Source organism: Phocoena phocoena, chromosome 16 (genome assembly GCF_963924675.1).
Source record: "Phocoena phocoena chromosome 16, mPhoPho1.1, whole genome shotgun sequence".
Classification (NCBI taxonomy): Eukaryota; Metazoa; Chordata; class Mammalia; order Artiodactyla; family Phocoenidae; genus Phocoena; species Phocoena phocoena.
Genome location: NC_089234.1, coordinates 60,157,995 through 60,185,785, shown reverse-complemented (window position 1 = coordinate 60,185,785; position 27,791 = coordinate 60,157,995). Strand labels below are relative to the sequence as shown.

General features: G+C 36.8%; 1 protein-coding gene across 4 annotated transcripts in view; it reads right to left on the bottom strand.

The window, feature by feature from the left end:
- MICU1 (mitochondrial calcium uptake 1) overlaps positions 1-27,791 on the bottom strand; it is a 223,862-nt gene that overhangs the window by 147,270 nt on the left and 48,801 nt on the right. For all 4 annotated transcript variants that reach the window (XM_065893771.1, XM_065893768.1, XM_065893769.1 and 1 more), the window contains 2 exons: positions 25,038-25,200; positions 3,661-3,704 (listed from right to left, as the gene is read on the bottom strand). In XM_065893771.1, the coding sequence (XP_065749843.1) occupies positions 3,661-3,704; positions 25,038-25,200 (207 nt within the window). The remainder of the gene's footprint in view (positions 1-3,660; positions 3,705-25,037; positions 25,201-27,791) is intronic.

Below are 27,791 nucleotides of genomic sequence, written 5' to 3'. Positions count from 1 at the left end.
ATAAGGAGAATGCATGGACAATGTAGGGAGAGAGTGCATTTCTAAAAAATCTGTGATATATTACCCTAAAACAAAAGCCAGACCATATTTTGTATTACCATCTATATACTAGTGCTAACACTCTATTTATAATAATTTTCAAATATCCTCTAATAGAAAATCTGAACTCTTTCAAGCTTTGAAGTTTTTAAACTTTTAAACATAGTCTGAATATTTTTACAAATATCATTTAACTACAAAATATATTCTTAAAACCAAAGGTCACTGACTATAGCTTCTTTATATTGAAATACGCCTGTGTTAGTAGATGGTAGATAGTGAAATGCATAAATGATGCAAGTGCCAATAACAAGGTACTGCAAGACTTTTCTACAAAGGAAATTGCTAAGCATCCTTAAAGGATTAGCATACATTAACATAAGGCAGTGATAAGCTCTGGAAAAAGATCTTCCCCCAAATTCAACAGCTGCTTAATCAAATTCAGTTTCACAGACTATCAGTTGAAACAGGAATGTTTCATTTACTTCTTGAGAATTTTCTAGTCAAAAAGAATAGGAGAAAAGATGACAAGTATCAAAGTAAGAAATAACTGTTCAATTATTTGTCAATATCAGTTGGGCCATTCTTTTCTATTTTGTATCTGGAGTTTGTATGAAATTCAAGTACAAATGAGAAAACACCCCAGGAAGATGATACTACTTCTACATTTGTTCTTGCTTTCAATGACAAAAGCATTAAAGTACAATTCAACTAGAAGGCAATAAAATAAGCTAGTGTTTCTTACTGGTCAAATGATGGACTTAATTAAATGGTGTGCCTAATGTTAAAACAATGGGGGAATAAGAGGATGAGAATAAATATTTCTCTAAGCAATTTATAACTAGTTCATCTTCCAAGTTTAAAAAAAGAGAGTGAGAGAAAAAGAAAATTATCCATTAAAAAAATCAAAGTAAGTTTGAAAGGAAATTCCTCAAGGGTGTTAACTTTCTACTAATTTCTAATCATCATGCATGAAATTTACTATAATTACCATGTACATCTGTTTTTTCAACAGGATATTATCTTAGGAGTTATATGCTCTAGAAACTGCTACTCAAGAATTGAGATTTTCTCATTGGGAAAACAAAAGAGTCATGAAGATCCAAAGGAAAATAAGATCGACAGTTGAATAAGCATTGATTCTTATAATTATCGAGTGAAGAACTTGATGCATGGCAAAAATCCCTGGAAAAACTACTAAACTGATTAAACACTGAATGAAATTTGTACTCTTCATTATATAAGATATAAGAACAGTATAGAAACTACTTTCTTAGACTTCATATGAAATAAAAGGCAATTCATAAAGATATAAACTAGAGAACTAAGTTTAAGAATCCTATTTAGGAAACATAACCTTCACTCCAAAACAAAACCTTAATAATATATTTGATAGAAATTAATACAGGACTTAAATGAAGAACCTGGCAAAGGAATTAAACATGCATATTACAACATGGATGAAAGGGAAATCTGTGCACTCTGCTAGGTGAACAAGCTATCTGGCTCAGGGTCACTGGCTCAGTTTTATACCTCCTTATGTAAGTATCCCATTCCTCTATTTGCTTTCAGAACCCATTCCCCTGGATGAAGTCAACTTTCATATGCCTGACTTTCATGTAGGTCATACTTTCAAAGATTATACATTAATATCCTTAAATCTTGCCTTTCCTACTCTGATTTCAGAATTTTATGCTTCAGTGCATAAACACTTGCAACTATAATCTGCTAAGATTGCCTTCCAAACATAGAAGCACTGCCATTTCTGTTTCCATAGCAAGATGGGTACACAAATACTTTAATGTTTTACTGCATTTTACTCTTGCTAGTTCATAAAAATGAGTGGAAATCAAAAAAAATGCAAATGGCACAAATGATAAGAAATGTAGAGCTCATAAATTTAATACAATTGAAACAAACGTGGAGCTCATCAGTCATGCCAAAAGTTGCAAATTTTTAGGATCAAGTGGACAGGTACTGGCCAAAACAGGAAAAAATTAAACAGCACATATGAAACATGAGTTACCATTAGGACTTTTATATTCGGGAGCTCTCTAGGAATGGAAATTCCCCTTTTAACATGTAAAATTGCTGTTTAACTTGCACATATTCAACTTCCTTACATGTTTTCAGGTTTATGAGAGAGGACTGAATTCTCATGCTACTCTGGATTCCTTCAGTAGCCAAAAAAAAAAAAGTGATCTGTAAAATTGATTTTGCAATAAGATATTAGTGGTATAATGAGTCATACCTCCAAGAAATATGTGACTAACTGATTTTTTTCCAAGTCATCAAACATTTATTGATTACCTCTTATGTGCCAGGCATGCTCTGGACTCTGAGTGACATAAAGACAGATAAGACAGGGACCTAACCTGCCAAAGACTCTGAAATCAGACCCTGACGTCAATGTCTGCAGCAACCCCTCACAAGGATAAGGTATTTTATCATACATAAAGCAGAGGCACCAAGGATCAGAGAGAAGATTGGTCTGCACCAAAGCAGAGCCAGGACTCTAAACCTGTGTCTCCTAACATCTAAATGCCCTTTCTTTTTGTTCTTCCTTTCTTTTAGAATATGTGACTTTAAAAAGAGGATACCCACAGATGGAGGCACGGTGCCACCTGAATAGAAAAGGTAATTTTTAGGCTGGAAGCCTTGGCTGAGATCTCGCAGCTCTTAAGGCAGCCACTCATTCCTTCTACTTGTGCAAAAGACCTTAGCACTTATATCTTCACCTTACCAGTACATGTAGTTTTACATAAGGATGCAGGATTGACACATTCCTGCAAGATCAGTTTCTACTAACCCTGACTTCTACCCACCCACCTAGACCCTTGTTTGTAATCCTGCCTTTTCCAGCCACTTCATGATTTTCCTTCTGATTTCCTTCTCTTTAAGCTTTGTAGAGCCATCTCTGACTCGCTCTCCTTCCTTCTGCGCTTTCTTCCTCCTCTTTAAAATTGACCTTTTACTTTTCTTTCTGACCCTGTGTAATATTTTCTTTTTCTTTTCGGGGAATTCAGCCTGAAAGGGGTAAACATGTTTAACTGACTGTTTTGAGATAATAAAATTGAAAGTTTTATTTTCTATACTAAATGATTTATTATATGATTTATTCAGGCATAAAATAAAGAATTGAAAGTAAGTATAATGCAAATTTATATGCAATTTGGGGTGCTCTTCATAATTGTTATAAAGCTGTAAGGACTTCTGTAATTTTCTAGTTAGGATTATTGCTATATACTATCAAAGCCTAAGGAAGGTCAAATCAGATAGGTGTTTTTATAAGAAATGTAAATGTAATATTGGGGGGCTTGTTAACCTTTATAATGGCTATTGAATTAAAATTCAAATGTCAACATACACTGAATTAGCCCTTAATATATACAGCGGGTAACCCATCAGTATTACCCTACACGGAAAAACACAGAAGAGCCTTCTGCTTGATTTTTTTCTGTAGAAGCATCTGAAGGCACTTACAGGCCTCCCAATCTAAACAACAAACTTTTTTGATAAGACAAACAGGTATTCAGAAATTTCTCACAAATAATTCTAGAGGAACTTAAAAATCTTCTTAGTAAACAACAGGATATATACGTTGTATCATAGTTCACTCACCTTTCCATCAAAGCGTTTTATTGTATATTGATCCAGACCCAAGTCTGTAAAAGAGAAAAAAACAATACTTAGTCACTGATTATAACTCAGGTGAAACATATGAAATGACAGCTCTCAGTTTTGTTTCCAATCATTCAATTAAATGTACTAGATGGTTTAGCCACAACATTATTCAAAGTCCATAGAAATGAAAATTTTGTCCCACAAAGTGTCAGTGCTAAAAGATACCAACCTTTTATTTTATATATGAGAATATGAAGCTCTGAGATAAAGAGGGTAAAAGTTCATGTGCAAACCTATTCAACAGTAGAGCCAAACTAGAACCCTGGACTCTTCCCAAGGTGATGCTCTTTTCCATTACATCAAAATGATATATATTACCTCTAAATAAGGTGAGGGATATTAGTTTAATCTGAATGCATAATAATTTTTTGTATAAAGTTAAAGAGAGAAGACTTTAATATCAGAAGACATTTTGCAACACACCTAAACAGATAAATAGACCATCTTAATATTACTTTTTAAAGGTGGGTTAAGGGATTTCCGTGGTGGTCCAGCAGCTAAGACTCCGTGCCCCCAATGCAGGGGGAAAGGGTTTGATCCCTGGTCAGGGAACTAGATCCCACATTCCACAACTAAAGATCCTGCATGCTGCAAGTAAAGATCCCACATGCCGCAACGAAGATCCTGCGTGCTACAACTAAGACCTGGCACAGCCAGATAAATAATAAATTAATTAAATAAATAAATAAAAAATAAAGGTGGGTTAAATAATAAATTTAACCTTGGGAATCCCTAGCACTGTGAAATCCTAAGCACTATGAAAGATAAAAGCAAGTATATTAAGTGCTCCTGAGGGCTGGGATTTTCTGTCTTTGCTGACTGCTTTATCCCAGTACTTGGAACAGTGGTTGATCAATAAATACCTAAAAAAAAATTGAATGAGTAAGATACAATCCCTGCCTCGAAGAGTCACAATTTATTAAGAAAGACATATACATATAGTAATATTACAAGGAAGGATACAATGAGTTCAATAAGAGGGTGGTGTGGGAGTTTTTTAAGTGGAGAAATCAGTTCCCAATTACACTTATTTTTCTTGCATAATTACTCAGTTCTTTTCTTTCAGTTCTCACTTTATTCATGCCAGTTCAGACCCTTGCCTCATTATGCCCAGAGTACTACAAAGATAGGATTATCACTGCTCCCAAAGGAAGCTTTTTGCATTTCTGCTTCTACACATTTGGTTACACACACTCCTTATCTAAAATATGCTTCACCTTCTAGAAGCCTGCCCTGAACAAAATGAACCACTGACTGAAAAAGAAAGAGATAAGTCAGCAAAAAGGAAAATTTAAAAACAAATCTAATTTTTAACCTCACAGATACTCAAAAAGATACCAGTCATAAAGGTAGAACATGCTTCTATGGTAAGAGAACAGAAAACAAGAAAGAGTTGTAGACAATTAAAACTATGATTGCCTATCTCCCCCCTATTTCTTAATATACTGTCAAAAGATTAGGAAAAGGTTATCTCAGGACCACTACCAAAAAGACAACAGGATGGAAAACAGAAGAGAGAATTACAGAGAAACAGAGACTCAATACAAGATCTTATATCATACAAGACCTTTTCTCATTCAGAAATAGGTAAGAAATAATCCAAAAAGTATTACCAGAAAATTTCTCAGAGCTGAAGAGTGACACAAATTAAAAGAACTTATTTAAGCAAAATGAACAAAACCTACTTGTAATCCAGTTGTATGCTTGTAAAATTTTAGAGTACCAAGAAAAAGAAAATCCTCAGAATTCCCAGAAAAAAGCCTTCCTAGTCCTTTAAAAAGGAATGAGAATTAGTCTAGGATCAGATATCTCATGAGTAAAACCTGGTACATCAACTAAGGGAAATATATGCTTACTAATTAGAGCAACACTGTCCAACAGAAATATAATGTGAGCAATAAATGTAAGCCACATGTATAATTAAAAATTTTCTAGGGGCTTCCCTGGTGGCACAGTTGTTGAGAATCTGCCTGCCAATGCAGGGGACACGGGTTTGATCCCCGGTCCGGGAAGATCCCACATGCCACGGAGCAACGAAGTCCATGCGCCACAACTACTGAGCCTGCGCTCTAGAGCCTGTGAGGCCACAACTACTGAAGCCCACGCGCCTAGAGCCCATGCTCCACAATGAGAGAAGCCACCACAATGAGAAGCCCGTTCACTGCAACAAAGAGTAGCGCCCGCTCGGCGCAACTAGAGAAAGCCCACACTCAGCAATGAAGATCTAACACAGCCAAAAATAAATCAATAAAAGTAAATAAATTTATTAAAAAAAGAAAAATTCTAACAGCCACCTTTAAGAAAGCAAATAGAATGTATAACTGATTCACTTTGTTATAAAGCAGAAACTGACACATGATTGTAAAGCAATTATACTCTAATAAAAATGTTAAAAAGAAAGCAAATAGAAACAGGTAAAATTAATTTTAATAATGTATTTTATTTAAATGAATATATCCAAAATAGCATCATTTCAACATGTAATCAATATAAAACTTACTGAGATATTTCACATTACTTTTCACACTAAGTTTTCAAAATCTGGTGTCTATTTTACAATTATAGCACATCTCAGTTCAGACTAGCTACATTACAAGTTATTATCGTAATATTCAAAAGAACTCAAAGGTTAAAAAATATTAAAGTGATTACTTCTGTGACATAACTGGGAGGGTGGAGAAATTGGAACAGATCTGTGTTTTTCATTAAGTGCTCTTCACTATAGTTTAGAAAATATTTTACCATGTGCATCTGCCAAATAAAGGAGGGGCATGTAAGGACAGCCTGGCATGTAGTGAGAATTCCTTCATTTAAAAGCAAATACAGGGACTTCCCTGGTGGTTCAGTGGTTAAGACTCCATGCACCCAATGCAGGAGGCCAAGGTTCGATTCTTGGCTGGGGAACTAAGATACCACATACCGCAACTAAGCCTGTGCGCTGCAACTACTGAGCTCGTGTACTCTAGAGCCCGTGTGCCACAAGGAAGACCCAGAGCAGCCTAAATAAATAAATAGAAACAAATACAGACATAAAGTAGGCCAAGAGATTCATAATTTCAAGTTGTAAGAAATGATTATTTCATCTTATTTAGATTTCTTTATTTAGATTTCTTTACCTGTCAAATGAAGCAGATGGTTGGATTAGATCAATTCTTAACATGGTTGGGGATGGAGTGTGGAAAGTATGAATGGATTAAAGAATTCATGCTATCCTTACTCACTACTCCTCTTGAGATTCTAATAGGCCAAATTATTGGGGGAGGGAGAGTATGGAGAAAGAAAGGAAAAAACACAGCATGTGTAGTTTGAAAATATAATCAAATGACTATCCTTCCATTTCTCCACCCTCATTCTTTGGGTCCCAGCTTAGAAACACTTGATGTTATGCCGTTTTCCCTACGGTGCTTTCTATGAATCTCAGACTTCTCTTCAAAGAACTCTCACAGTCATTTAATGCTAACACTATCTCCCCCTTTTCATTAATGAGAAAGCTGACGCTCAAAAGGATTAAACGATTGTTTCTGATTTTAAGTCTAACAATCTTTTTAAATAGTGGCAGTTGCCTGTCTTTTTGAATCCATGACAAAAATAATGTAAACATGCAGAAATACTATAAGAATAGTCTCAGTTTAAGCTTCAGAGGGAATATCTAAAAGGAGGCTTATTTTAAAGATGATAGCTACTCATTTTGCCAAAAGACAAAAGTGAAACAATCAAATATGTCATTTTGATATCTATAAATTAGAGCTTAGGTAAATGGAAGCTCTATACAATTTTACTTAATAAGTCCCAGCTATCTCTCAAAAATTTAGAGATTCATTTTTTCAGTTTAATACTAGAATTTATCCTAAAAATTGTACCCAAAGGATATCCTAAAATTTTATTAAAATAATTATATTTTCAGCTTATGTAAGTCAGCAAAAGTACAGTTCAAGTTCATCAGGTATGAGATAATTTTTTTTTTAATCGAACTGCTGAAAACCAAAGACAAAGAAAAAATCTTTGAAGCAGCCAGTTTAAAGAGCTGAAAGAAAAGAACTTCAACCCAGAATTCTTTATTTAGTGAAAATATTCTTCAAGAATGAAGACAAAGGGCTTCCCTGGTGGCGCAGTGGTTGAGAGTCTGCCTGCCGATGCAGGGGACACGGGTTCGTGCACCGGTCCGGGAAGATCCCATATGCCGTGGAGCAGCTGGGCCCGTAAGCCATGGCCGCTGAGCCTCCGTGTCCGGGAGAGGCCACAACACTGAGAGGCCCGCGTACCGCAAAAAAAAAAAAAAAAAGTATGAAGACAAAATAAAAATGTTCTCAGATGAAGAAAAACGTAGAGGATTCATCACCATCAGAACTGCTCTAACAGATGTTCTATCCTTCAAGGCAGAAGAAATGATACCAGAAGAAAGTATGGAACTTAAGGAATAAATAAAGAGCAACAGAAGTAGCTAATATCTAGATATATATATAACAGACTAGTTTGATGGTTGAAATAAAAACTTAAAACAATGTCTGGCAGAGTTTTCAACATATGTAGATGTAATACATATGACACTACACCATAAACTGGGGAGAAATCTTTATAGTGGTTAGATATCTATATTCCACTTGAAGTGGTAAAATTATAAATTCTCAGCAAACTGTGAAAAGTTAACTATGTATATTATAATCCCAATAGCAACCATTAAATTAAAGATACACAAAGAAGTATCGTCAAACCCCCTGCCAAAATCAATTAAAATGAAATATTAAAATATCTTCAAATAATCTGAAAAGAAGGCAGGGAAGGGGTAAAAGAGGAACATAAAAAAGGGAAAACAAATAATAAAATTTGTTAAATTTAGGTAGACCTAAATTTAAACATATCAACAGTTACATTAAATATAAATCATCTAAACACATTAATTAATAAAAGGTAGAAACTGTCATATTGGATAAAAAACATGATCCAACTATATGTTGTCCATAAGAAACCCATTTTAAATACAATGATATAGGTATGGTTACAAGTAACACGATGGAAAAAGATATATATGAAAAATGAATCAAAAGAAAGACTGAGTGGCTACATAAATATCAGACTATGTGGACTTTAGAGCAAAATATATATATATATTAGCAAGGATAAAGAGAGTCAATTATATAATGATAAGAAGGTCAATTCACCATGAAGCTAGAATAATCTTAAGTGTGTATTCACCTAATAAGAGTTTCAAAATATTTGAAGCAAAAACTGATACAATGGAAAAGATAAATAGACAAATCCACAAATAAAGTCAGAGATCGACATCCTTCTCTCAATAATTGACAGAGAAAGGAAACAGATAATCAGTAAGGATATGGAAGACAGAAAGATGGGCTGCCTGGGACTTGCCTGGGAAAAATTGGGAAGGCAGGATTACAAATGGGTATGAAAACATTCTAGAGGGTGATGAATACGTTCATTATATTGATTGTGCTTATGGTTTCACTAGCATATACATGAGATTAGTATATCAAAACTCATCAAACACTTTAAATAATGCTGATATTCTATGTTAATTATACCTTAATAAATCAGTAAAAAGAAAGAGACAGTACAAACAACCAAGGAGAAGAATGCTATGTTTGAGAATATTGACAGCTTCTGTATATTAAAAATTATCAGAAACAAAATAAAAAGATGGGCCACAGACTAGGAATAAATATCTGCTATATGGCAGACTCCAATAGAGAATACATATAATACTTTTATTAATCAAAAAGAAATCAGGGCTTCCCTGGTGGCACAGTGGTTGAGAGTCTGCCTGCCGATGCAGGGGACATGGGTTTGTGCCCCGCTCTGGGAAGATCCCACATGCCGCGGAGTGGCTAGCCCGTAAGCCATGGCCGCTGAGCCTGCGTGTCCAGAGCCTGTGCTCCACAACAGGAGAGGCCACAACAGTGAGAGGCCCGCATACCGCAAAAAAAAAAAAGAAATCAAATAGAAAAGTGAGTAGAGAAGATAAATAGGCAATTCATACATATGGCAATGTGAACAGCCAATAAACATTTGGAGATAAGCCTTACTAGTTACTAATGAAATGCAAAACAAAACCAGATACAATAATTTCCATCAGATTGCTAAAAATTTAAGTCTGATAATACCATGTCTTGGCAGGAATGCAAAGGAGGAAACTCATACATTCCTGGAGAAAATATAAATTATTTTATCCACTCTGGGAATCAATTTGGCAATGTTTGGCAAATTTGAAGAGGGTATCCTACAGGCCAGCAAGTCCAACTTCCAGGTATACATGTTGAAAATAACTTTTTGTAAATATGCACCAGGAGACATACAGAAGAATGTTCACTTCAGTATGGTTTACAACAGAAAAAACACTGGCATATTAGATTTTTGTTCTCAAATCTTCACTTCCTCCTCCTTGACCTCTGTGGAAAATCCCTTAACTTTGGGCTTAGCCATGTAATTTGCTTTGGCCAATGGGATACTAGCAATTATGACATGACTCAATCCTTAAAATGGACTTCTGACATTGGCTTGCTTTCTTGCACCTCTGCCAACAGTATGAGAGGATAATATCCCAGATAGCCCTTTGGTTTAAAAAGGATGAGAAACATATAGAACAAACTAACAAATCTGACAAAACCATCAAGCAGAGATGACCTAGACGAGATTAGCCAGCCCCTAGCCTATCTAAGCAAGGCCAGCTGAGATCAACAGAGCACACCCTTTGTGACCTGCAGATGCATGAGGTAAATAAATGCTTGTGTTTTATGCCACTGACATTTTATATGGCTGTTTGTTATACAGCAATAGCTGACTGACAAAATTGGAAGTGTTCATCTACATGGACATGGGTAAATTAAATACTGGCATATTTATACAAGTTTAAACAACTGATATACACAACTATATAGCAGTGAAAATAAGAGAACAGCTACCTGTGTCAACAAACACACACATATAAACATAATATTTAACATATAAAAAAAGCATGGGAAACGTAGCAGCTTGAAAAGGCTAAGTTATGCTACAGTAACAACTTTAAAATCTCAGTGGCTTACAACAAAGAAGGTTTTATATAGTGCTCATGCTACCTATTTATCATACTGGCTACAGCTCTGCTTCACATGGTATTGAATCTGGGATCCAGGCTGACAGGGCAGCAACCTCTATTTGGAACATAGCAGAGGTAAAAGAGAACACAGCAAATCACAAACTGACTATTAAAGCTCTTGCTTGAACATAGTGTATATAGTTTCTGCTCACATTTCATTGGTCACAGGAAATCACATGGTTAGGTCCAAACTCAATGCTAGGAGATGAATACAATCATTCCCTGGGGAAGGACAATGGATATACGTGAATGTTATAGTCTTCATCGAGAATGATAAACACCAGGGTCTTCCCTGGTGGCACAGTGGTTAAGAATCCACCTGCCAATGCAGGGGACATGGGTTCAAGTCCAGGAAGATCCCACATGCCAGGGAGCAAGTAAGCCTGTGCACCACAGCTTCTGAGCCTGCGCTCTAGAGGCCACAAGCCACAACTAGTGAAGCCCCCGTGCCACAACTACTGAAGCCCATGTGCCTAGAGCCCGTGCTCCGCAACAAGAGAAGCCTGAGCACCACAATGAAAAGTAGCGCCCGCTCACTGCAACTAAAGAAAGCCTGCACGGATCAACGAAGACCCAATGCAGCCAAATATAAAAATAAATAAGAATGATAAACACCAAATTAAGGACAGTGGTATCAGGAACCAGGGGCAGAGACCCTTATTTCTTACTATAAGAAACCCTTGTTTCTTATTATTCCACAAGAAGTCAGCAAATATTTTTCTGTAAAAGGCCAGATAGTAAATATTTTAGGCTTTGTGGGCCACTTATAGTCTCTATTGGAACTCCTCAACTCTGCTATCATAGTACAAAAGCTGCCATGGACAATACATAATGAATGAGTTCCAATAAAACTCTTTTTATGGACACTGAAATTTGAGTTTCATGTAATTTTCAGGCAGCACAAAATATTCCTCATGTGATTTATTTTTTTTAATGTAAAAAATATTCTCTGCTCATGGGCCATACAGAAACAGGGAAGTTCACTGTAGCTGACCAACACCTGCTCTATACTCAGCATCACTGCAGGAAATTAAAATAAAGGATACATGCACCCCAATGTTCACCGCAGCACTATTTATAATAGCCAAGTGACGGAAACAACCTAAATGTCCAACGATAGATGAGTGGATAAAGAAGATGTGGTACATATATACAATGGAATATTACTCAGCCATAAAAAGGAACAAAATTGGGTCATCTGTAGAGATGTGGATGGACCTAGAGTCTGTCATACAGATTGAAGTAAGCCAGAAAGAGAAAAACAAATATCGTGTATTAACATATATATGTGGAATAAAATGGTATAGATGAACCTATTTGTAGGGCAGGAATAGAGACGCAGACGTACAGAACGGACATGTAGACACAGGACGGGAAGGGGAGGGTGGGACGAATTGGGAGATTAGGTTTGACATAAATACACTACCATGTGTAAAATACACAGCTAGTGGGAACCTGCTGTATAGCACAGGGAGTGCAGCTTGACGCTCTGTGACAACCTAGATGGGTGGGATGGGGGGGTGGTTGGAGGGAGGTCCAAGAGGGAGGGGATATAGGTATACATATAGGTGATTCATGTCATTGTATAGGAGAAAGTAACACAACATTGTAAAGTAATTTTACTCCAATAAAAAAATTTTTTTAATAAAATAAAAGTAGAAGACAAGGTTCTTGTATGGAAGGAACTTACCCTGTTGGGGCAAAAACATTAGAACAAAATTGTTTCAAAAATACATTCATTGTATATACTTTCATGTGTTTCTTGTTACTTAATAGTGCCCTTTCATTTCAGCTTAAAGAAGTCCCTTTCACATTTCTTGTAAGGCCAGTCTAGTGATAAAAAATTCCTTTAGCTTTTGCTTGTCTGGAAAACTCTCTCTCCTTCAATTCTGAAGGGCAACTTTGCTGGGTAAAGTATTCTTGGCTGGCATTTTTTTCTTTCAGTACTTTGAACATACCATGCCACTCCCTCTGGCTTACAAAGTTTCTGCTGAAAAATCTGCTGATAGTCTTATAGGGGTTCCCTTGTATGTAACAAGTTGTTTGTCTCTTCTTGCTTGCAAGGAGTCTCTCCTTGCCTTTAACTTTTAACACTTTAATTATGTGTCTTGGTGTGGGTCTCTTTAGGTTCATCTTTTTTAGAATTTCCTGGGCTCCTGGATCTGGACGTCTGTTTCCTTCCCCAGGTTAGGGGAGTTTTCAGACATTATTTCTTCAAGTAAGTTTTCTACCCCTTTCTCTTTTCTCCTTCTGGAACCCCCATAATGTGACTGTTGGTCTGTTGATGTTTTCCCATAAGTCCCTTAAGCTATCTTCACTCTTTTTCTTTTTTTCTTTTTGCTCCTCTGACTGGATAAGTTCCACTGTCCTCAAGTTCACTGATCCTTTCTTTCACTTCATCTAGACTGCTATTGAACCTCTCTACTGTATTTTTCAGTTCAGTTATTGTTTTTCCATTCTGTGGCTTCTATTTGGTACTTTCATGTATTTTCTATCTCTCTGTTGAAATTCTCACTTTATTCATGCATTGTTCCTGTGAGCTTGCTAAGCATTTTTATAACCATTATTTTGAACTCTTTATCAAGTAAGTCACTTATCTCAATTTTATTAAGGTCTTTTTTTGAGGTTTTATCTTGTTCTTTTGTTCGGAACATATTCCTCTATTTCTTCACTTTTTGTAACTGAGTTGGTTTCTAGGCATTAGATAAAACAGCCACCTCTCCCAGTCTTGAAGGAGTGGCCTCGTGGGGAAGCTGAACCTTATCATTCAACCCTGCCCTAGCTCTTGGTTGTCCTTCAAGCCTCTGTGATTGTCCAAGCAGCCTACTTTATTCTTAGAGGCTCCCAGTAGTTGAGGCTCCTACTTTGCTCTTAGAGGCTCCCAGTAGTGCCAAGAGCCATCAGGGTCCCAAAGAGGAGGATCTCAGTCAGCACCTAGATTCAGGCTGACTGGAAGCCAGACCCTCAGGCAGCAGTTTTTAAAGTATGCAAATAAACTTCTTTCAGGAGAAGGCTGGGAGATGAGTGTTTGTTTGATTCCTCTACACTGAGCCCTGGGGTGATAGCCAGTTTAAGAACTGTTACTTTGTTTGCTACCACCTATGGAATCCATGAACACAAGCCCCACTGGTCACCAGAGCCAAGCTATCAAGGGATGTGTCCTCTGGGTGGCAGCCACAAAAGCTGGGGAGCCAGACATGTACACAAGCTCCTTTTTCATAGATACCAGCAACCTGGGTCAGGGCAGAGGGAGGGCACAAAAATGATGCTCACTGGCCTCCCCAGTCTCTGGAGAGGACTGTAGTCAGACCATAGGTATGTGTTTAATTAGAAGCCTGCCCCTCAGGCCACAGCTATAAAGATAAGTTAATAAGCCTCTTTTACAGAACAACTGGGGTATATTTCATGCTGGTTATCTGTGCTGTGCCCTGGGAATGCCATAACCAGTTAAGAATTGTTTCTCCATTTGTTACAGTCCTACGGGACCCGAGAACATAAGCCCCAGTGGCCACCAGAGCCAAGTGATCAAGGGATGTGTCCTGGGCACCAGCTGCAAAAGTCAGTACGCCATGGGGTAAGTGAGGAGAGGTTGGTAAAAAGGTACAGAATTTCAGCTATAAGATGAGTAAAGCCTGAGGATCTAATGTAAAACATGGTGACTATATAGTTGATAACACTGGATTGTATAAATGAAATTTGCTAAGGGAGTAGAACTGAAATATTCCAAAAAATAAAAAATAAAAATAAATCTGTGTGGTGAGGGCTAGATTAATTAACTAAAAGGGGGGAAATCCTTTCACAATGTATATGTATATCAATTCATCACAATATACAATTTAGATATCTTACAATTTTATTTGTCAATTATACTTCAATAAAGCTGAATTTTTTAAATGGTAAAAAAAAAAAAAAAGTCAGTACGCCAGACGTGTACACAAATTCTCTCCTGGGAGATACCAGTGACCTCAAGCAAGGCAGAAAGATACACAAAGATGGCTCCCACTGGCCTCTGCAGTCTTTGGAGAGTATTTCAGCAGGCATTCAGATGTGTTTTAAACCAGAAGCCTGCCCCTTAGGCCAAAGGCTCAAGGCAAGCAAATGGGCCTCTTTCACAGAAACACTGGAGGTGTGTTTCAGTCTGCTGTCTCTGTGCTGTGCCCTGATGGTGGCAGCCAGTTAAGAATGGTTTCTCTGTTTGTTACAGAGCCCACCAGCCTGTCTTTGGAGAATATTTCAGTAGGCCCCTAGATATGTGTTAAATTAGATGTCTGCCCCTCAGGCCAATGCTTTAAGATAAGCAAATAGGTCTCTTTCACAGAAAGACTGGGCACTTTTCACTCAGCTGCCTTTGCACTGGGCGCTGTGGGGCAGCCGGGCATGAGCACTCTATGCTCCCCAGTTCACTATAGCTTTGTGGGTCTTGTAGATGCAAGCCTCTTTGGCTTTCAAACCTAGATGCTCTGGGGGCTCATCTCTCAGGTGTAGGTCTCAAAAGCTGGCATCAAACCTCCTGCTCCTCAGGTAGAAGCTCAGGTCTGTGAGTTCTCTCCTGACCACTGGTTACTGTAACAGGGGTAGAGTTTATGGTGAAATTGTGTCTCAGCCTCTTCTATCTGTTTCAGTGTGGGTTTTTTCTCATTTGCCTGATGTGTAGGAGTTATAGATTTGGTGTGTCTGTGGGAGGGGGTGAGCTCAGGATCCTCCTACAACACCACCTTGAACCAAAACCACTGTATATAATCGAGTGTAAAATTATGTGTCTCAAACTAAAAGTGCTCTAGTAAGAGTATCACTAAGGGCATGACTCATCCTAGAGAGAATATGGAGTCCAGGACAAGTAAATCACAGTATGATCTGTGTTTCCCCTTTTCACATCCTTTTCGCCTTCCATGAGACAAAATCAGATCAAGATGAATAGGTCAGCCAGTGGGATATGGTGGAAAGGAAACAGAGATCCTCTTTGCTCTGACGAAAGCTCAAGTATGCTTTGCTCTGACAAAAGCTTAAGTTTTTCTATATAGTACTTTAAAAACTCTCCCCATGCTGCTGCTTCTCCAAGTCATTGGCTAGCTATGCAAAACTGGTTACTACAAGCAGCACGACCCAGAGCTTGAAGCAACTGCCTTATCCACTATATCCAGAGACTTTGATGATACTAAGATTGCACAGAAAGGGAGATGAGATGTATTCCAGTCATACACTATATATATTTTTTCCTTTTAATGTCCTTCTTACTTACCTATGGCTACTCTAAATTCTTTTGGTATTCAGTACAAAATTATTCTTAATCAGCTTGTTACTGAAATTCATCAGCACTCCACTCATTTAAAAACTGCTTAATTTTAGGGCTTTGTGATTATTTTTGAACTGTTCTAAAACTAAAACAAGTTTAGATCTGTTAGGTATCCTGGGATACGGTATGTGTGAAAGACATGACAAAACAAAGTTGAAATATGAGCTACTGGCTAGAGTCCAGCCATCTGATGATAGAAAATCAAATTACAATTTGAATTACAGCCTCACTCTTTTCTTTATTTCAACCCACATGGGAATAATACATATTTTTACTTCTGCTACATCAACATTTGTGGAAATCTGTGTTCATGAGCAAACAAAAATGAAGCCAAATTTTCCATTAAATCTCATTTTAATATACTACAATTTCCCCTCAAGATTATTATCTTAAAAGAAAAGCAATCATTCATTATTCTGGCTTTTTATGAAAACCAGAAATGTGCTTGGTATATTAGACATTTAGTAACTATTCTGTCCATGTGACAGGTCTTTCAATAATTAAAAAAACAAAATTACAAAGTTAAATGCCAAAATGTGTGTAAGCAATTAGAGTATATAATGATTTCCACAGGAAAAAAAAAAAAACTTCCTTAAATGTCCAGATAATCTTTAGTAAACTACCTAAAGTGTTGCTTCATTTTCACTGTCACACTGGAAGCAAAGTACAGTTTTATTTAAAGTTACTGTTACATATTAGATTTCATCTGGTTTTAGAAATAATTTGACAAGTACAAAATATTTTACCATCATAAAACCCAGGAATATATCTTGCAATCCTTTTTTCTGTCTTACACACAAGTCTTCTTTAATCCTTCCTTCCATATGTCACAAAACAAGGTGCTAAAACTAATTCAAAAGGCTCAAAATCTAAAATTCAATGCAATTAATGGAAACTTTATATACCTTCTTTCTGATTATAAAAGATTGTATACTCTATAAAGGAAGAAATTTTTGTCTGTTTTATTCATTCCTGCATGCCCTGCACATAAAATAGTGCCTAACCCATAGCAGAGCTAATTGATCAATACTTGTTGAATGAATGCATGTGAAGTTTATTAGAAAATAAAGGAACAAGGAATAGTCAAAGAAGAATAAAATAATTCCTCAAAATTTCAACATTCAGAGAGTTAACATTTTGGTATATTCTCTTTCAGCTGCTTTCTACATATTTTCTACATGGCGGAAATACAAAGTATAGAGGAACATATTAAATAACACCATGGAGATACAATCAGTAAAATCCAAAATGTGGGAAATTCTAGAATATAAATGACTTACATTCTTTCACAAATAAATGATGTACAGTTTGAGTTTCAAAAGTAGAGAGCCAGTGCAGGAGGACCGGGAAAAGTGAAACAGGAAAGGAAGGAAAGCCAGTTCAAGGGTGTGTCATTGAGCTGATTACTGCTGTAGAAAACTAGGGCTCAATACCCCTTAGCCCACCCAAGAAACCATGTAGTTTGTATCCTCAGAATTGACCATCCAAGACAGTGGAGAGGAGAGTATTTATGCACCAAGCCTCAACAAAGAGTAAAGTCCTTTATACCTCTGTATGTGTGCACGTGCCAACACGGTTGAGCAGGCTCCCGAAGGGGACCCATGCTATAGCAGCAGAGATGCTCTATAGCAGAAACAAGAGACACATAGTGTAGCTGAGGGTCTTTCCTGTTAGGCTGTATCTCTATCCTGATAAATGCTGCAGCAACAATCTAAGCAAAAGGTAAAAGGTGGGCTGAGAGATGTGAAACAAGGCATAAAACTGGTCTTGCTTAATGGCAAGGAAAAAATGGCAAGAAGAAAAAGAGAGAGAGAAAAACCCATAAAGAAAGACTGAAGAGATATATCAAACATAGTGTGTGGCCATTTTTGGAGGTTGATTTGAATAAATCAACTGTAAACAATGTATTTTAGATAGGGAAATTTGAACGATGCCTAGATATTTGCTATTAAGAAATTACTGTAATATTTTTAAATTATTGTTATTACTGGTACTAGTGTTTTTTTTTCTGAAGTACTTATCTTTTGGAGACACATACAGAGGTGTCTTTAAAATTGCTTTAAATTGGCTTTAAAACAATCTGGGGTGAGGAGAGGAAGTAAAAAGGTTATAGATGAAATAAGATTGGCCACGTGTTCATAGCTGTTGAATCTAAGTGACAGGTACATATGGGTTCATTATACTACTCTCTGTACTTTCTATGTCTGAAAATTTCCCTAAGAAAAAAATTTAAATATACGGCAAATTTCCTGCACCTTTGAAGATTTCATTTTTCCTAGAGATATATGAATGTTAATAAACATGGGCAGGGGCTTCCCTGGTGGCGCAGTGGTTGAGAATCTGCCTGCCAATGCAGGGGACACGGGTTTGAGCCCTGGTCTGGGAAGATCCCACATGCCGCGGAGCAACCGGGCCCGTGAGCCACAACTACTGAGCCTGCGCATCTGGAGCCTGTGCTCCGCAGCAAGAGAGGCCGCGACAGTGAGAGGCCCGCGCACCGCGATGAAGAGTGGCCCCCGCTTGCCACAAGTAGAGAAAGCCCTTGCACAGAAACGAAGACCCAACACAGCCAAAGATAAATTAATAAATTTATATTAAATAAATAAAAATAAACGTGGGCAAAACATTATAAATTCCTTGGTTAGAAAACACCATAACTGTTTCTGGTTCCCCAAGCTCACATTGTTATTTCACATGTCTGTATTTCTGACCACACAGTTTACTCACTCTGAGTGATGCCCACACAATTTACTCACTCTGAGTGATGCCTCTGCCCGCTCGTGTATACAATGATAATAATATAATATCATAATAATAACTATTATTATTCACTTTTCGAAACCCATCTCAAATGCCACCCCCTTTAGGATGCCTTCCTTATAATGCATAGTTTCTTTTTCATAGCCTACTACTGTAACATATATGATTGATTCTCACTAATTGTGAGAGTTATGTTCTATAAAGTTGCCATGAACAAAGAATCAGTGAATACTGACCTATTACTCCTAGGGGAAATACAGGGTTAGGTTCCTATGATCCTCTGGTCACAAGTTTTTTTTTTAAACCAATCAATACATAACCTTATTTTATGTGTGTTTTTTTTTTAGAGACACCTTTTTTCCTCTCCCCTCCTTCTATACATATTTGATATATCTATATATATATTTGATTCATTCTTTCTCTATATATATCCTTGATTAATTAACAATGAACTCACGGCCAACTCAAGCCTGAAGAAAGCTTATCTCACACACATATTTTCTCCTAAGGCACATTATAGCCTTCTTATGTTTAAGAACACTAGACAGCACATCGATACTACATGGAGCAGGGGGAAGACAGACAGCAATCACCAAGATAAAGCACAAAAATTCTAAAAACATGGCACTAAATAAAGCAAAGGACACATATGAAAGCTGAAACAAAAAGGCAGAGCATTACTTTGTTTGACCTCAGCTGGGAACATGTACACGGGGTGACTCAAGCTTTTTGCTGCACTGCACATAACCACAGATGACTGCAGAAGTACCATTAAGTACTGATTATGGGGTTACAAGTAAGTTTTAGTGAGCATGCAAATTTGCAAATACAAAATTTGCAAATAATGAGAACTGACTATATATTCTTTATTCCCTTTTTAAATTGAGGTGAAATTCAAATAACATAAAATAACCATTTTAAAGTGTCCAGTTCAGTGGCATTTAGTACACTCATAGTGTTGCATAACTACCACCTCTACCTAGTTCCAAAATATTTGCATCACTCTAAAACAAAAATAAAAACGAAAAAACCCACCTTGTATCCATTAAGCAGTCAGTCCTCATTCCCCCAACCCAGCTGCTGGCAACCAACAACGTGCTTTCTGTCTCTATAGATTTATCTAGATATTTCATACAAATGAAATCATATACCAATATAAAATAAAAATGAAAAAAAAAGAAATCATATGATATGTGGCCTTTTGTGCCTGGTTCAGGGTTCATCCACATTTGAATAATATTTCACTGTATGTATGTATCACAATTTGTTTATCCATTCATCTGTTAAAGGACATTTAGGATGTTTCTACTTTTTGGGTATTGTGAATAGTGCTACAATGAACATTCATATACAAGGACTTGTTTGAATACCTGTTTTCAATTCTTTTGGGTTTATACTAGTAGCGCAATTGTTGGGTCATATGGTAACTTTTTACTTACATTTCTGAGAAACTGTTTTTCATAGTGGCTGCACCATTTTACATTCTCACCAGCAACATATGAGGGCTTCAATTTCTCCACATCTTTACCAACACTTGTTTGCTTTTAAATTAGAGCCAACCTGTGAGATGGTATATCCTGGTTTCGATTTGGATTTCTCTCATGACTAATGACATTAAGTATCTTTTCATCTGCTTACTGGCTATTTGTATATCTTATTTGGAGAAATGTTTATTCAAGTGCTTTGCCCATTTGTTAATTTCTTGTTAAGTTGTTAGAGTTCTTTTTCACTTCTGGCAGTTTGTGTATTACTAGGAATTTGTTTCATCTAGGTAATCCAATTTGTTGGAATATAATTGTTCACAGTTTTCTCTTATATTCCTTTTTTTTTTTTTTTTTTAAGCAGTACGCGGGCCTCTCACTGCTGTGGCCTCTCCCGTTGTGGAGCACAGGCTCCGGACGCGCAGGCTCAGCGGCCATGGCTCATGGGCCCCACCGCTCCGCGGCATGTGGGATCTTCCCGGACCGGGGCATGAACCCGTGTCCCCTGCATCGGCAAGCAGACGCTCAACCACTTCGCCACCAGGGAAGCCCTCATATTCCTTTTTATTTCTGTAAAGTAGGTAGTAATGTCCCCACTTTCATTTCTGACTTTAGTTATTGGTTTCTTTTCTCTTTTTTTCTTAGTCAGTCTACCTAAATGTTTCTCAATTTTGTTGATCTTTTCAGAGAACCAACTTTCTGTTTCATTGATTCTATTGTTTTCTATTCTCCATTTCATTTATCTCTGCATTAACTTTCATTATTTCCTTATTTCAGCTATCTTCGGGTTTTGTTTGCTCTTTTTTTTTTAAGTTCCATAAGGTGTAAAGTTAGGAAAGTGATTTGAGAACTTTCTTCTTTTTATTTTATTTTATTTACTTTTTAATTTATTTATTATTTTATTTATTTATTTTTGGCTGTGTTGGGTCTTCGTTGCGGTGCGCGGGCTTCTCATTGCAGTGCCTTCTCTCATTGTGGAGTACAGGCTCTACACGTGTGGGCTTCAGTAGTTGTGGCACGGGGGCTCAGTAGTTGTGGCTCGCGGGCTCTAGAGCGCAGGCTCAGTAGTTGTGGCACACAGGCTTAGTTGCTCCGTGGCATGTGGGATCTTCCCGGACCAGGGTTCGAACCCATGCCCCCTGCATTGGCAGGTGGATTCTTAACCACTGCGCCACCAGGGAAGCCCTATTCTTTTTAAATGTAGGTGTTTACAGCTGTAAGTTTCCCTCTGACCACTGCTTTTGCAGCATCACATCAGTTTTGTTAAGTTCTGTTTGCTTTTTCATTCATCTCAAAGTATTTTTTAATTTCTCTTGTGATTTCTTCTTTGAGCCATTGGTTGTTTAAGAATGTATTGTTTTATTTTCACATATTCATAAATTTTCTATTTTTCCTTCTGTTATTGATGGATAGTTTCATTCTGTTGTGATCAGAAAAGATATTTTGTATGATTTTAATCTTTTAAAGTTTATTAAGATTTGTTTTGTAGCCTAACATATGGTCTATCTGTCTATTCCGGAAAATATTTGATGTGTGCTTGAGAAGAAATGTATTCTAATGCTCAAGTAGAGTGTTCTATGCATGTCTATTAGGTTTAGTTGGTTTACAGTGTTAAGTCTTCTATTTCTTTAAAGACCTTCTGTCTAAATGTTCTGCTCATTGCTGAAAAAGGGGTTATGAAGGCTCCAACCACTATTGTAGAACTATTTCTCCCTTCAATTCTGTCAGTCTTTCACATATTTTGGAGTCTTTCATTTGGTGGGTATATATATTAAGCATTGTTATAACTACTTAATGAACTGACCCTTTTATCAATACACAATGTCCTTCTTTGTCTCTTGCAGCAATTTCTTACTTAAAGTCTATTTTGTCTGATATAAGTATAGTCACCTCAACTCTCTTTTGGTTACTATTTGTACCCTTCATTTCCAACCTATTTGTACTCTTTTATTTTCAACCTATTTGTGTCTTGGATCTAAAGTGAGTTTCCTGTAGACAATATAGAATTAGATCATATTTTCTTCTCCTGTCAATCTCTGTCTTTTAACTGGTGAGTATACTTTTATATTTAAAGTGATTAAGGATAAGAAAGCACTTGCTTCTTCCATCTTGTTATCTGTTTTCTATATGTCATATCTTTTTTTGTCCCTCGATTCCTCCAATCTTGCCTTCTTTTGTGTTTGATTGATTTTTTTCTAGTGTACTATTTCTATTCCCTCCTCAATTCCTTTTCTGTATATTTTTTAGTTATTTTCTTAGTGGTTAACCTGAGGAGTACAATTAACATCTTAAATTGAAAATAATCTAGTTTGAATCAACATTAACATATTTAAATTGTTGTTTTACAAATTTGTCTTTTAAACCATACAGGAAAAAAAAGATTGTTAAAAACCAAAAATAAAACAATACTGATATCTCCCTATGTAGTTACCTTTACTGGTCTTTATCATTTAAAATTTTTCTTTGTATAACTTTGGTTACTACCCAGTATACTTTCATTTCAGCCTAAAGGATTTCATTTAGCATTTCTTACAAGGAATGTCTACTAGCAACAAACTTCCTCCACTTCTGATTATCTAGAAATGTCTTCATTTCTCCTTCTGGGACTCCTAATATGCATATGTTGGTACACTTGATATTGTCCCACAAGTATCTTAGGCTCTATTTATTTTTATTCATTCTTCTTGCTCTGCTCCTCAGACTGGACATCAATTGACCTATCTCCAAGTTTCTGGTCCTTTTATCTTTCTGCTCAAATCTGTGTTGAACTCTTTCAGTAAATTTTTCATTTTATCTACTTTACTTTTCAGCTCAATAATTTCTACTCGATTCTTTTTGACAGTTTCTATTTCTTTATGGGTATTCTCTATTTATTAATACATAATACTCCCTATTTCCTACAGTTCTTTGTCTATGGTTTCCTTTAGCTCTATGAACATATTTAAGATAGTTGATGTAAACTCTTTGTCTAGTAAGTGCAATGCCTGGGTTTCCTCAGGAATGGTTCCTGTCAATTTCTTTCTTTTTTTTTCCTATTAATGGGGCATACATTCCTGATTATTGTTGATACACCATGCAATTTTTTAAACTGAAAATTAGATATTTTGAATATTGCTATGTGGTAATTCTGGAAACCATATTCTCCCCTCTTCCCAGAGTTTGACATGGTAACCTGCTGAGGACCACAGTCATCACTTTGTTTAGCGATTTTTCCAAACTATTTTTGCAAAGATTATATTCCTCATTATGTGTCATCATTGAGGTTTCTGCTCTATTATCTAAGCAGCCATCAAGTGACCTCAGAGATTTCCTTAAATGTTGGAGGCAAAAAGAATGAAAAAACAAAACAGAACAGAACCCAGCTCTCCTAGTGTTTGTAGATTGGCTCTGAGCTAGGGCCTTCTTTTGATGTTTAGCTAGATTCTCCTACAACTCCACCTTAACTTTCACCTCCTTCTTGCATGAAGCACAACTATACAAGCCCACTCAAGTCTTTTCCAAGTATGTGTCTGGCCTGAGCATCACTCTGGATTCCCCAGGCAGTAGCCCTTCAAAGCTCTTATTCCCTGAAATGTCTTTATCCTCAGCCTCCTCCTTCAGAGGCTTTTCAGTCTGTCTGCTGCTGGTCCCATCTGCCCTCTCTTGGCCCAACGGCTACAGGTGGTATATGCCTTTAAATTTTTTCAGTAGATGACACCTGGAAAGGTACTTTAGCTTGAGGTGGGTGAAACAAAAGGCAAGCCTTTGTGCTGGTAGCTCAGGAAACTACCAGATGAGTCAAAATGCACAACCACTTTTTTTGGAGAAATAGTCTATATTGCCTCCCAGCGATCTCCCCATCACTAGTAAGCCAAACTAGGAATGGAGGCTGCCATCCTCATGGCTGCTGCTAAGCTGGGAAACAGGGCATGGTAGGCAGGTAAGCAAAAGGCCACAACACTTTCTTTCCAAAATTTAACAGCTTCTTTCTTCATTAAGCAGTACCCTGGTTGCTATAACTTTTTTATTAGATTCCAGTGATCCAAAAAAAGTTGATTCCATCCATTTTGGGCAGCATAATGATTGCTTCAGTGAAAGAATTGATTCTTGAAGCTCCCTACTCTGTCATTTTTTCCACCATGTCTCCCATATACATTTGTAAGTAATTACCTTTAACTTATAATATTAAGCCCTTTATTTTCTTTCCTCACAACTTGTTTGTTCGGCCATTTCCTCTAAATGAGACATCCTTTCCTCTATTCTTTGTTTGTCTAACTTTTATTCAAACTTAGATGTATTCTCTAGAACCATACTCTAAACTTCCAGACTGAGTTAAGTGTCCCTTCTTTATACTGCCATAGCACCTGTTCTTTAACAAATCACCACATTCCTGAAATTACCTGTTACTGTCTCTGTCTATCCCACCGAAGAGTAACTTGACAGCAGTCACATATGTAATCCACTGCCTTCAGGAACAGTCTAATTACAAGCAATGACTCTCAGCCAGAGGTGTATAATCTCCTTAGCGCTTTAGATTATACGCTCCTCTTTTCTACTCCTAAAGCCTAGCATAATGCCTAATATTCAGTAGCTACACAGTGAATATAATTATTACATGGACTTATACAGTTTAGGCAATACATAGAGAAACAAAGAAGCATATCAAGAAATAAATATCACAATCTTATTTTTCACTTCAGCAACTTACGTTCTGGTTGTTTTTCATTGGGTGTTATGGATCGCACAAAATCTTGTGGTGTCATAAACACTTCAGATTCACCATGCTCACTGATTACTTTCAAGGTAGCAAAATATCGGAAGATTTTGTCTGGTGTGGAATATGCGCGAATCCTATTCTCATATTCCATCACCTAAAATTGGAAATTCAGAGAGTGTTACTGTATTAAGCATCTCATTTTCATGTATATTCTCTTATTTGGGGGGCAATTTTATATCATTTTTTTCTCTAACTGGATTTTTTATATTAGAAATTACTTGCGTCTCAAAAACTTGTGATATACGATTCATACTCCAGTTGAGGCAATGCTTGTATAAGTTTTCTTCAGAATTTTGAACATTTTCTAATTTCTTAAATCATTGAAAGCTAGCAAAATTGAAAAATGTCATAAAAGAATTCAAAAGGTCTCAGTAAAAGAGTATAATACCATATATATGGGAGCCTATCATTTTTTAAACACCTACCAAGTTTTTAAAAAGGGACTGATTTTACAGTTTTTACTTCCATGCAATTTCTTGAATTCAAAAACAAAACAGACGTGGGACTTCACAGGTCTGAATAGCTAACAGTCCTTCAAACAGAAAGTACACAACACAATAGCACAAAAAAATAAAATTACATATCATGGAAACTCAATTATTAACAGGTCTGAAGCAATAAGACTTTTACTTTTGATTAAAAAATTAGACTTCCAGGGACTTCCCTGGTGACGCAATGGATAAGACTGCGATCCCAATGCAGGGGGCACAGGTTCGATCCCTGGTCAGGGAACTAGATCCCACATGCATGCGCAACTAAGAGTTCCCGTGCCACAACTAAGGAGTCCGTGTGCCACAATTAAGGAGTGGGCAAGCTGCAACTAAGGAGCCCACCTGCTGCAACTAAGGAGCCAGTGAGCTGCAACTAAGGAGGCTGCCTGCCACAACTAAGACGCAGCGTGACCAAATAATTAATTAATTTTAAAATGCAGACTTCCAGAGAACATTTAAATATAGCATATTTAGAAAAGAGTAGACTTGGGAAGAACACAAGCAAATATTTGAATAGGAACAAAATTATATATGGCATACATTTAATTAAAAGATTATAATGTTAATATAAAAGCCTGTTTCCTTATCCAGCACCCAAGCCCCCATTCTGTACACGAAACATACAAAATACTGTATCTTCTGCATAATATTCTTCTACAGCCTACACAGTACTTTGGTGAAAAGATGTCTCTCATACCTGAATTTTATATGTTGAGTTAACCAACATTAAATAGTATCTTATAAATAACTGGTTAGAAAATGTGTCAAGGCAATACGATCTAAAAATCCAGTGGGGAAAAAAAAAATCCAGTGAATTCAATGTCTATAAAGCAATTCACTATATTTAAAAAAACATTATTAATGTTTTAATTTAACTTATTAACGCAGCTATTAGCGTAACTGTCATTTCTGGCTAGATGGTCACTTTGAGGTCATTGATGGCAGTTGCTTAAAAATGGTCTCAATTCCACTACAAGATATGCTTTCAACCACTAAGAAAGGAATGCTAATTTGTAACTATACATGACAGGAACCTTTCTAATGCTAATTTGCATTAAAGTCTGAATACTTATTTCAGAAAATTTTTCAATAGATTTGGCATGTGGCAAACACACTAAGCAGTCCCATGGCACAGCAGTCGCCAACCTTTTTGGCACAAGGGACCGCTTTTGTGGAAGACACAAAAAGCTTGGGGGGGGGGATGGTTCAGGCGGTAATGAGAGCAATGGGGGGGGATGGTTCAGACGGTAATGCAAACAGAAAGGAGTGGCAGATGAAGCTTCACTCACTCACCTGCTGCTCACCTCTTGCTGTGAGGCCCAGTTCCTAACAGGCCACCGACTAGTACCAGTCCATGGCCCTTGGGTTGGGGATCCCTCCCTTAGCAGCCTTTCAACCCCTTAGCAGCCTTAAGACTTAGCTACGAGTCTTAAATCAAAGGCATTTTATATTTAACTACAGCTATCTGCTGGATCATACCAGCTATAGAACAAAATATAATCAGTTTACAATATTTAGGGTATGGGCTACAGCTACTGCCAAAGATGGCTTTGTAAACTAAAAAGTCAATCATATATAAGATAAAGACAGAAAAATAACAACTTAAAAGTCAATGATTTACAGACTGAAAATCAGATCCTTGATTGTTACAAAAAAAATATGCTGCTGAATATTTTAATTAGTTTTAGTTTGAAATAATAGGTTGAGGAGATAGACCTTCTCCATTCCTGCACTGGTAGAGTTTAGTATAGACATACTGTATAGTATATTCTTGCTTTTTTTCACTTAGCAATGTATCTTAAAGACCATATCACACAATTTGATATGGAGCTGCCTCCTTTTAAGTAGTCATGTTAAAGGAACACTAACAACTATTATATAAAGGGTTTAAAATATAGCATCCAAGATAACAAAGGCTTGGAAGCTAAGATATATAGAAAACTGTTGAAGAATTTTGGAACGTTTAACCTGGTGAAAAGATTTACTAAGGAAATTATAATAGTTACATTCAATCATCTACTTAAAACATTCTTGAGTTTCATGATGTTAAGACAGCTGTCTTCACTCAAACAGCCAGACTTACTTGTATCAAAATTCAGCATTATATTTCCTATATGAAAGGCACAAGTGTAGCCAAATAGAAGCTGCAACCAACTACTCTGCGAAATGGCAGGGTGGATAGGCTGGGTGGATA